Source organism: Pan paniscus, chromosome 11 (assembly GCF_029289425.2).
Source record: "Pan paniscus chromosome 11, NHGRI_mPanPan1-v2.0_pri, whole genome shotgun sequence".
In the NCBI taxonomy this organism is placed as follows: Eukaryota; Metazoa; Chordata; class Mammalia; order Primates; family Hominidae; genus Pan; species Pan paniscus.
Genome location: NC_073260.2, coordinates 67461785 through 67474267, shown reverse-complemented (window position 1 = coordinate 67474267; position 12483 = coordinate 67461785). Strand labels below are relative to the sequence as shown.

Below are 12483 nucleotides of genomic sequence, written 5' to 3'. Positions count from 1 at the left end.
ATCCAGGAGAACTTCCCCAATCTAGCAAGGCAGGCCAACATTCAGATTCAGGAAATACAGAGAATGCCACAAAGATACTCCTCGAAAAGAGCAACTCCAAGACACATAATTGTCAGATTCACCAAAGTTGAAATGAAGGAAAAAATGTTAAGGGCAGCCAGAGAGAAAGGTCGGGTTACCCTCAAAGGGAAGCCCATCAGACTAACAGCAGATCTCTTGGCAGAAAGTCTACAAGCCAGAAGAGAGTGGGGGCCAATATTCAACATTCTTAAAGAAAAGAATTTTCGACCCAGAATTTCATATCCAGCCAAACTAAGCTTCATAAGTGAAGGAGAAATAAAATACTTTACAGACAAGCAAATGCTGAGAGATTCTGTCACCACCAGGCCTGCCCTAAAAGAGCTCCTGAAGGAAGCGCTAAACATGGAAAGGAACAACCGGTACCAGCCGCTGCAAAATCATGCCAAAATGTAAAGACCATCGAGACTAGGAAGAAACTGCATCAACTAACGATCAAAATAACCAGCTAACATCATAATGACAGGATCAAATTCACACATAACGATATTAACATTAAATGTAAATGGACTAAATGCTCCAATTAAAAGACACAGACTGGCAAATTGGATAAAGAGTCAAGACCCATCAGTGTGCTGTATTCAGGAAACCCATCTCTTGTGCAGAGACACACATAGGCTCAAGATAAAGGGATGGAGGAAAATCTACCAAGCAAATGGAAAACAAAAAAAGGCAGGGGTTGCAATTCTAGTCTCTGATAAAACAGACTTTCAACCAACAAAGATCAAAAGAGACAAAGAAGGCCATTACATAATGGTAAAGGGATTGATTCAACAAGAAGAGCTAACTATCCTAAATATATATGCACCCAATACGGGAGCACCCAGATTCATAAAGCAAGTCCTGAGTGACCTACAAAGAGACTTAGACTCCCACACAATAATAATGGGAGACTTTAACACCCCACTGTCAACATTAGACAGATCAATGAGACAGAAAGTCAACAAGGATACCCAAGAATTGAACTCAGCTCTGCACCAAGCAGACCTAATAGACATCTACAGAACTCTCCACCCCAAATCAACAGAATATACATTCTTTTCAGCACCACACCACACCTATTCCAAAATTGACCACATACTTGGAAGTAAAGCTCTCCTCAGCAAATGTAGAAGAACAGAAATTATAACAAACTATCTCTCAGACCATAGTACAATCAAACTAGAACTCAGGATTAAGAATCTCACTCACAACCGCTCAACTACATGGAAACCGAACAACCTGCTCCTGAATGACTACTGGGTACATAACGAAATGAAGGCAGAAATAAAGATGTTCTTTGAAACCAACGAGAACAAAGACACAACATACCAGAATCTCTGGGACGCATTCAAAGCAGTGTGTAGAGGGAAATTTATAGCACTAAATGCCCACAAGAGAAAGCAGGAAAGATCCAAAATTGACACCCTAACATCACAATTAAAAGAACTAGAAAAGCAAGAGCAAACACACTCAAAAGCTAGCAGAAGGCAAGAAATAACTAAAATCAGAGCAGAACTGAAGGAAATAGAGACACAAAAAACCCTTCAAAAAATCAATGAATCCAGGAGCTGGTTTTTTGAAAGGATCAACAAAATTGATAGACCGCTAGCAAGACTAATAAAGAAAAAAAGAGAGGACAATCAAATAGACACAATAAAAAATGATGAAGAGGATATCACCACCGATCCCACAGAAATACAAACTACCATCAGAGAATACTAAAAACACCTCTACGCAAATAAACTAGAAAATCTAGAAGAAATGGATAAATTCCTTGACACATACACCCTCCAAAGACTAAACCAGGAAGAAGTTGAATCTCTGAATAGACCAATAACAGGATCTGAAATTGTGGCAATAATCAATAGCTTACAAACCAAAAAGAGTCCAGGACCAGATAGATTCACAGCCAAATTCTACCAGAGGTACAAGGAGGAACTGGTACCATTCCTTCTGAAACTATTCCAATCAATAGAAAAAGAGGGAATCCTCCCTAACTCATTTGATGAGGCCAGCATCATCCTGATACCAAAGCTGGGCAGAGACACAACCAAAAAAGAGAATTTTAGACCAATATCCTTGATGAACATTGATGCAAAAATCCTCAGTAAAATACTGGCAAACCGAATCCAGCAGCACATCAAGAAGCTTATCCACCATGATCAAGTGGGCTTCATCCCTGGGATGCAAGGCTGGTTCAATATATGCAAATCAATGCATGTAATCCAGCATATAAACAGAATCAAAGACAAAAACCACATGATTATCTCAATAGATGCAGAAAAGGCCTTTGACAAAATTCAACAACACTTCATGCTAAAAACTCTCAATAAATTAGGTATTGATGGGACGTATTTCAAAATAATAAGAGCTATCTATGACAAACCCACAGCCAATATCATACTGAATGGGCAAAAACTGGAAGCATTCCCTTTGAAAATGGGCACAAGACAGGGATGCCCTCTCTCACCACTCCTATTCAACATAGTGTTGGAAGTTCTGGCCAGGGCAATTAGGCAGGAGAAGGAAATAAAGGGTATTCAATTAGGAAAAGAGGAAGTCAAATTGTCCCTGTTTGCAGACAACATGATTGTATATCTAGAAAACCCCATCGTCTCAGCCCACAATCTCCTTAAGCTGATAAGCAACTTCAGCAAAGTCTCAGGATACAAAATCAATGTACAAAAATCACAAGCATTCTTATACACCAACAACAGACAAACAGAGAGCCAAATCATGAATGAACTCCCATTCACAACTGCTTCAAAGAGAATAAAATACCTAGGAATCCAACTTACAAGGGATGTGAAGGACCTCTTCAAGGAGAACTACAAACCACTGCTCAAGGAAATAAAAGAGGATACAAACAAATGGAAGAACATTCCACGCTCATGGGTAGGAAGAATCAATATCGTGAAAATGGCCATACTGCCCAAGGTAATTTACAGATTCAATGCCATCCCCATCAAGCTACCAATGACTTTCTTCACAGAATTGGAAAAAACTACTTTAAAGTTCATATGGAACCAAAAAGGAGCCAGCATCGCCAAGTGAATCCTAAGCCAAAAGAACAAAGCTGGAGGCATCACACTACCTGACTTCAAACTATACTACAAGGCTACAGTAACCAAAACAGCATGGTACTGATACCAAAACAGAGATATAGATCAATGGAACAGAACAGAGCCCTCAGAAATAACACTGCATATCTACAACTATCTGATCTTTGACAAACCTGAGAAAAACAAGCAGTGGGGAAAGGATTCCCTATTTAATAAATGGTGCTGGGAAAACTGGCTAGCCATATGTAGAAAGCTGGATCCCTTCCTTACACCTTATACAAAAATCAATTCAAGATGGATTAAAGACTTAAACGTTAGACCTAAAACCATAAAAACCCTAGAAGAAAACCTAGGCATTACCATTCAGGACATAGGCATGGGCAAGGACTTCATGTCTAAAACACCAAAAGCAATGGCAACAAAAGCCAAAATTGACAGATGGGATCTAATTAAACTAAACAGCTTCTGCACAGCAAAAGAAACTACCATCAGAGTGAACAGACAACCTACAGAATGGGAGAAAATTTTCGCAACCTACTCATCTGACAAAGGGCTAATATCCAGAATCTACAATGAACTCAAACAAATTTACAAGAAAAAAACAAACAACCCCATCAAAAAGTGGGTGAAGGACATGAACAGACACTTCTCAAAAGAAGACATTTATGCAGCCAAAAAACACATGAAAAAATGCTCACCATCACTGGCCATCAGAGAAATGCAAATCAAAACCACAATGAGATACTATCTCACACCAGTTAGAATGGCAATCATTAAAAAGTCAGGAAACAACAGGTGCTGGAGAGGATGTGGAGAAATAGGAACACTTTTACACTGTTGGTGGGACTGTAAACTAGTTCAACCATTGTGGAAGTCAGTGTGGCGATTCCTCAGGGATCTAGAACTAGAAATACCATTTGACCCAGCCATCCCATTACTGGGTATATACCCTAAAGGACTATAAATCATGCTGCTATAAAGACACATGCACACATATGTTTATTGTGGCATTATTCACAGTAGCAGAGACTTGGAACCAACCCACATGTCCAACAATTATAGACTGGATTAAGAAAATGTGGCACATATACACCATGGAATACTATGCAGCCATAAAAAATGATGAGTTCATGTCCTTCATAGGGACATGGATGAAATTGGAAATCATCATTCTCAGTAAACTATCGCAAGAACAAAAAACCAAACACCGCATATTCTCACTCATAGGTGGGAATTGAACAATGAGATCACATGGACACAGGAAGGGGAACATCACACTCTGGGGACTGTTGTGGGTTGGGGGGAGTGGGGAGGGATAGTATCGGGAGATATAACTAATGCTAGATGATGAGTTAGTGGGTGCAGCGCACCAGCATGGCACATGTATACATATGTAACTAACCTGCACATTGTGCACATGTACCCTAAAACTTAAAGTATAATAATAATAAATAAATAAATTAAAAAAACTCAAGAAAAAATAAAAAAATAAAGTGAAGAGAGTTATTTGTGTGAAAACACTAAGCTAAAATTGTCTATGTATTTCATGCATTTTCTCATAGAAAGAGTATTAGACATAGTGTTTGGTGTAGAAGTGTTAACGATTAGCCTCTAAAGTTAACTATCATTTACACTATAATTTCTACAGGAAAATGCAATATGATTTCCAAACAACCAATTAGTAAAACTTCCAAGAATATACCTCATTAAGAATGGTCTTGTATGCCAAAGGAATGGCAGGAAGCGTAAATCATGGATGCAATTGTGCAAATCATTCCTGTTAACTATGGGGAAAAAAGGTACATAACAATAAAAGTAACCAAATTATACAAAACATAGCTTATTCCAGAGAGACTATCAAAGGCATGAAGATCTAGTACATTAGAGAGATCAACTCTAAAAGGAAGAAAACTAACGTGAGCAGTTGGAAATTATGTGAAATACATCCAATTAATCAAGAAAAAAAACTCTGACTCAAAAAATTTTATACATAAAATTCATAGAAGTGGGCAAATGGTGTAAGATTTGAATCACAGTTGAATCAAGATAGAAAATTATTTGGTTATTACTTCAATGAATTAAGTTTTTTTAAAAACTTTCAATTATCTTTTCAATCCTGAAATTTATGAGCTTTTCAAAGACATTTTTATAGCTAAAAAATCAGCTAAAGAACAGAAACTTTTCCAAGCAGCTTATTACTCAAAAGATGAAACAAAAGAAATGACAAATAGAATTAACAAATAGGTACATTCCAGATACCTCTGCAATTTTTGTATTTCTTTTACACCCCCTCCCTTGATATAACATGTAATATAAAAATGAGGAGTCAAATAACCAATGTACAAAATATTAAGTTACTCTAGGACCCTGATCTTCACGTGATTTGATTTCATTCATTCAGAATGGGGCTGCATGTAGAAAGAAAATTCCCACCATCCGAATAGACATTATTTCTCTTAGAATTATTTAATGATAATTAAACTCATTTAATTGAATCCAATGATTCAAATCAGGTGAGAATAAATAACATATCACAATTAGCATTAGGTTTGGTTTAAATATAAAAAAGCAAATTTATAAAGACTGGTGATTGAGTTATAATTTTAACATAAGCCCAGAAAACCACAGAGGACAGGCCGGGTGCGGTGGCTCACGCCTGCAATCCCAGCACTTTGGGAGGTCGAGGCGGGCGGATCACAAGGTCAAGATCAAGACCATCCTGGCCATGGACAACGTGGTGAAACCCTGTCTCTACCAGAAATACAAAAATTAGCTGGGTGTGGTGGCATGCACCTGTAGTCCCAGCTACTCGGGAGGCTGCGGCAGGAGAATCATTTGAACTCAGGAAGTGGAGGTTGCAGTGAGCCGAGATTGCACCACTGCACTCCAGCCTGGCACAGAGTGAGACTCCGCCTCAAAAGAAAAAAAAAAAAAGAACAGCAGAGGACAGTGATTTCTCATAATCAAAGCTAAGGTGAAGAAATATTTAAAGAAAATGACAAATGTATAATTTCAAATTTAGATTCCAGAAGCTTGCCAAACATTTGTTAAATTTTCTTACAAGGAAAAAAAAATCATTGGTCAGATTCAAGATTTTTTTTTCTTTAATGCACAAACATATAAGAAAAAACATCTCCTTTATCTTAGGACTGACCAACTGTGCCTGCTTTCTTTATTCTCAACAGTCTATCACATACTCGTACTCGCGGCAACACTACTGTGTTAGATTACGAATGCTTGTCTTGGCAAAAGAGAGACAAATTCCCATCTTATTACTCCAAAGTTCTATGTTAGTAGACTATAACAGCAATTCAAATTCTGGGCATTTTAGATGTACAGAATTAGAAAAATGATCAAGCAAAGAAGCAAATGTTCTATGAAGAAATTTTTGAATATCAGTTTACACTAAAAGGCCAAAGTCTTAATATTAAACATATTTCCTTTTTCACCCCCCACCCCTCCCCCCACTACTGAGCATATTTATATTGACAGGTCACAAACAAGGGGCATGGGGGCTCCACTTTGGGAGGCCAAGGTGGGCGGATCACTTTGAGGCCAGGAGTTTGACACCAACCTGGGCAATGTGGCGAAACCATCTCTACTAAAAATACAAAAATTAGCTGGGTGTGGTGGTGCACACCTGTAATCCCAGCTACTCGGAGGGTGAAGCAGGAGAATCGCTTGAACCCAGGAGGCAGAGGTTTCAGTGAGCCGAGATTGCACCACCGCACTCCAACTTGGGGGACAGAGTGAGATTCTGTCTCAAACCAGAGTGAGATTCTGTCTCAAAAAGATAAAAATAAATAAAAATAAAAATAAAAATAAACCAAATGAATGAAGTTTCCCTCCAAGTTTGTCATCTTCATCTTAGGAAATAGCTTAAAGTTTAATAAAGTTTACACATGCCAATTTTGTGAATATCAAATTCAACAGTTTGGAAACACAAGCTTCTAAATAAACTGTTTCACTGTGACAGTGTCCTTGAGAATACATGTCATCCAGAGGTAATTCTGCTTTATACTCAGATTCTTTCCATACTTCCAAAAAAGGATCAATATTAGACCTGTACAACAAATTACACTCTTTTACAGAAAATAATAAAATATCCAAGTCTCTCACCAAATTTTCAAAAAAGAGGAAAAGTGTAAGCTTCCAGATGAAAGTTTCTATAGCTTTCCCTAAATTTAGTACCACCATGAAAAATAAATTCTTCACTCATTCAAGGCATACGACTAGAAAACTAATTTCCATGGCATCAAATTAATTTCCTCCTTTGGAGATAAAACCATGAGATCTTTTCCAAAGCATTAAAATCACCAAGAAAAAAAAAAAGAAAAAAAAGACCATTACCAGCATTTTAAAACTGAGTAAGAGAATGAAGTAAACAAAAAAGGGAAAGAAAAAGCTTCAAAAGTTCATTTTTCTCCTAATTTCTTGAACTCTCTATTCCAGAAGTACCTAATGCTTTTCTTAAAAGAGAGGCTTTCAATTTTTCCCTATGTCTAAAGGCTGCTTTAAGTAGCCTAAGACCAAGGACAGGAAAGTGAAAACGAAGAGGGTTTTGGCTCTCCAAGGTGGGGGTGGAATTGCAGCTACTGCTTAGGGATATTTTCCAGTGGTCATCTCTTCAAACTCCAGTGAGTCTCACAAACAGGGTGCACCAGCCAATCCAAGTATCCAGTATCTACAATGCAAACTGTAGATACTATCCAAATTGACAGTAGATAGCTCAGTAAATAGCTGAGCAAACTGCAATGATAGCTCAGTCTTGAACTCTGGAAATAAATTTCCAAAAGCCTTCCCCAGTGGCACTTCAAACTCAAAAACGTTTTCAAAACTAATCACATTTTCCAAACCTGCTTCCACCACTACCCGACCTGTTGCTCCTCCTTCCTGTATTTCCTATACCTCGGAGATTAGCCTCACATTGAATCTACCTCCCAAGAGTCATGTTGCTTTTAAAATCCTTCACTAACTCCTTGCTCCCTACAGAAGAAAATCCAAACTATGTATCATGGCATTCAAGACCCTTTGTGGTAAGTTCTCTATCTCTTCAGTCATACCACTTTTTCTGTGCTACATAATACCAAGTTTTCTAGCCATTCTAAAATATTCAAAGGTCCCTGGAATACAAAATCTTCCTTATACCTGGAAAGTTATCCCTACCCTACTCCATCTGTAAAAACCTTATTCATTCTTTAAGACTCAGGTCAATGACTGCCTTCTTGGTCAATATTTTCCTGACTCTTTTTCAAGAAAAGTTGAGCAATCATTCCCTCTATTTTCCTATTATTATAGAACTCTGTGCTTTTAAAATTCTTGTATTAATATTAATATCTATTATGTTGCCTTTTTGTTTGTTTGCTTCTGTTTCCCCCCAATGACTGATCTCCTTAAAGGCAGAGTTTTTGCCTTATCCATTGCTTATATAGTCCTTAAAATGCTATGAAATGCATAGCAGGCAGTTTGTCAAATTAATTTAACTTATTATTGACCAGCTGTGTTTTGGTTTTCCTCTATTCAGTCCACTTACATTTCTAAAAATTAAGAAAAAGTCTAGAGAAGATTAAAATGACACATCTTCTAACCTTTTACTCCTACTTCTGAAATCTATGTGGTTCACTAGTACTTCCATTTGCTACTAAATCAACTTAAGTCTTACCACTAAGACGATGCTACACACTATTCCTTTTCCTTACTCTTAACTACTCAAGGTGAGCCTTTTTCTACACATGCTTATAGCAGTTTATTGTCAGTACTTGTCAGCTACAAAATGGTAAAAAAATTTTAAAAAACAAAAAATAAAACAAAACTTCCATAAGAGTGACTTTGACTATTTTGTTAACCAAATCTCCGGTTTTTTTGTTTTTTTTGTTTTTTTTTTTTGAGACAGAGTCTCGCTCTGTCACCCAGGCTGGAGTGCAGTGGTGCGATCTCAGCTCACTGCAAGCTCCGCCTCCCGGGTTCACGCCATTCTCCTGCCTCAGCCTCCTGAGTAGCTGGGACTACAGGCGCCCACCACCAGGCTCAGCTAATTTTTTGTATTTTTAGTAGAGACGGGGTTTCACAGTGTTAGCCAGGATGGTCTCCATCTCCTGACCTCGTGATCCGCCCACCTTGGCCTCCCAAAGTGCTGGGATTACAGGCGTGAGCCACCGCGCCCAGCCCAAATCTCCAGTTTCTAAACTGGTAAGCTCAAGTTGCTATGCCTCAAGGAATTTGAGAGAATATTTAATGTAAAATTCAGGACCCAATAGTAAGAATTCTACTCAGGACATCTGATCTTCATTGAAAAGGATTCTAATCCAACTTCAGTCCTCATAGCAAGGAAGTACTATTTCAGAAAGTCCCTAGATTCTCAGATGCATTGGCAAGCACCATACACTGAAGAATTCACAGAAGATTTTAGTCACTTGCTCACTCATCCACTTGAAGTAAGAAAAATCAATCACTGCATGTTTATTGTTCTATAATAAAGCAAATGTTAGAAATAAAAGTTAGAAATGTCAAACACACTAAATTGTTACATAATAAACTAATCAAGACAACTTTTATTCAGGACATGGATATTTCTGAAATGAAAACAAAAGAAGAGAATTGACTTAAAATGTTTATAAATACGAATATTATGACAGAACCAAAGCTATTTATGAGCATTATTTTTAAAAGCTTGTTTAAGTATTATGCACTTGTCTGTGTGACATTTTGTAAAGTGGAGAAAAATTAAGGAGAAAGGAATTGTAGAACACTAACAGGAAGAGGACAGATACTGAGGAATGGCTCATGGTATAAGTGAGATTATCAGAGACTTTCTACAATGGAATTTGAAATGCAGGGAGCACATTTTGTGTATGGTTGTAGAGGACTTACACTAAGGGCATTCTTCTGCTACCTCTGCCAGCAGATGAGTGGCTCCTGAGAATGCATACCAAATTAATTCCCCAGCTGTTCACATGCATATAAGCAGCTGCTGCTGTTACTGTCTGACACTTACGGCAGTCTGGCAGCACCTCTAATCTCTGCCATAGCAGACAAGCCACTCACCTAAGGCCTCTGCTGTACTTCCAAAGAAAGAATTTCTCAAGTAGAGACTGAGTGGAACTAGACTGCCAGCTGTGAGCCTCAGAGCTCCTGGCTGCCTGTTGCTGAGTCTATCAGCTGTTGAGCCTTTCTCACCAAAAAAAAAAAAAAAAAAAAAAAAAAAAAAGAGCTTAATAAAATAACCCTGCACAGAAATTTTCTGAAATTAAGATAACATTCAATGGAAAACAGAATTTAATCTACAGAAATACACTTCACAGATGTTTTAGGAACAGAATCTAGAGAAAATGAAAGTCAAAATTTAATAAAAGAATTTTTGTCGGCCGGGCGCGGTGGCTCACGCCTGTAATCCCAGCACTTTGGGAGGCCGAGGCGGGCGGATCACGAGGTCAGGAGATCGAGACCATCCTGGCTAACACGGTGAAACCCCGTCTCTACTAAAAATACAAAAAAATTAGCCGGGTGTGGTAGCGGGCGCCTGTAGTCCCAGCTACTCGGGAGGCTGAGGCAGGAGAATGGCGTGAACCCGGGAGGCGGAGCTTGCAGTGAGCCGAGATCGCGCCACTGCACTCCAGCCTGGGCGACAGAGCGAGACTCCATCTCAAAAAAAAAAAAAAAAAAAAAGAATTTTTGTCAGGAACTTTAAGGTAAAGACTCCATGTATTTTTTGGCAACTATAAAACACTAAGGCTTTTTAAATATTAAAAAGCCATTTAAACACTTCAAATTAAGATTCCTCAATATACTTCAGATTTCTGTACTGAGTTACCCTCTCGAGTGTTTGGAAGTCTTTTCTTCCTCATTAAGCAAACACTTACACAGTGTTATCATGGCTTTGTAATCTTAGTTTTGAAGACAGGCAAATGTACTAGCCAAATATGCCAAACTAACTTATTAAGAGCATTCCAAACAACATTTTGGATCCAATTCTTTTTAAATGCACTTAGATCTTTCTTATATCAGAATCAAGCATATTTGTCAATTACTTAATGTTTATTATTAACTAAAATGATTTGTTATTAATAGGAATAGCTTGTTTAAAGTACCTTGATCTTTGTGTTTCTAAGATTTGTCCTAGTCCATTTATGGATCTGAAATAAATAATAAATGAGGAAGACAAAGTTTAAAAGTAAAAATTAACTTTTTAAAAAAGTATACAAAGTATATTGTTTCTAAAACAGGAAATAAGCATACCCAAATACAACTGGAACCAGAAAAAAATTAAAAACAGAAAAACAAAACTTGCTTTAAAAAATAATTATGATTTTCCTTCAAACAATAAATCACATACATTCCACTCATACATCAATAAAACATATATGCAAAAATTCGCACAACTGTCAGATTAAGGGCTACTTTGTGGTTAATAAAAAGATGCTTCACTTTAGAAAAAACCATTCATAAATAGTCAGTTATCCTAGTGTTCTTAAAAATGAGTAGATACTCAAAATTTTTACGGTGGTCACTTTTTTCCTCAGGCATACATGGTAGAAAGGTTATATACACACTAAAAATAAAAACCTAGTTGTAAGTTGCTTTGCCCCCAGCCTGTCCTTAGTATTCACAGTAATTCTAAGTCACACATCCCAGGTTCCTTTATAGAATAACCTCGTCAGTTCCCTAATTAGGCTCTCTACTTGTTATGCCTGTTCTCCCTCTTTTGATACTATAGAATATGGCTTTGTATGACACCAAAAAGTACCTGTTAAATTCTTTTCAACACACTGTACACCTCATCTATTTATCTTTTCCATTGCCTATCATCAACCATCAATTCTCTATCATGAATTCAATTGTCTTTAGGGTTACTTACCCAAGATTCTTGCTACTTGTTCAAGTTTGTTCTCATGGGTAAGGCTTCCCACATATAATGATTCTGAGGCAAGTCTCTCCACTATTTTACAAAATTCTTAAATCTTCTTTTTTGAATACACTCTAGTCTGATGGCTAATTCCTCTCAAACATGTTTACCTTTTTTCACCTCCCCAAATATCATTCTGAGTCAGTCACAAGTCTGATATAAATGGAGGGTAAAAGCCAAAAGGGTGTGTAATTTATCAAATTGCTTCTTCCAAATTCATTTCTAGTACTGTTAACAAGCTGGCTAATAGTCAATATTGTCAGTGTCAGAGATTTAGCTTAGGTCTCTATAAGGATATAAAAGTCAAGTAATAATTATCATTCCTTTTATGCCAAAAACGTTTGCTAAATAGATTGTGTTCTTCTTAGCAATCACAATGGTGCACAAGATTTATGAAGAGAAACAAGATTAGAAGACCAGTGTCAAAAAATGTAAAAGCAATCTTCATTCATCACTTTC

At 37.3% G+C, this 12483-nt stretch overlaps 1 protein-coding gene across 12 annotated transcripts in view; it reads right to left on the bottom strand.

Moving 5' to 3' along the window:
* LOC129393076 (serine/arginine-rich splicing factor 11) overlaps positions 1–12483 on the bottom strand; it is a 60296-nt gene that overhangs the window by 25147 nt on the left and 22666 nt on the right. For 5 of the 12 annotated variants that reach the window (XR_010109034.1, XM_063593969.1, XM_063593968.1 and 2 more), the window contains one exon: positions 11210–11254. Coding sequence is in view for 7 of the 12 variants with exons in the window: in XM_063593969.1 (XP_063450039.1) it covers positions 11210–11254 (45 nt within the window). In the remaining 5 variants the exon portion in view is untranslated. Of the gene's footprint in view, positions 1–9551; positions 9590–9992; positions 10038–10166; positions 10290–11209; positions 11255–12483 lie in introns of those variants that run through there. The other 7 variants (XR_010109035.1, XR_010109038.1, XR_010109036.1 and 4 more) reach the window with 4 other exon arrangements.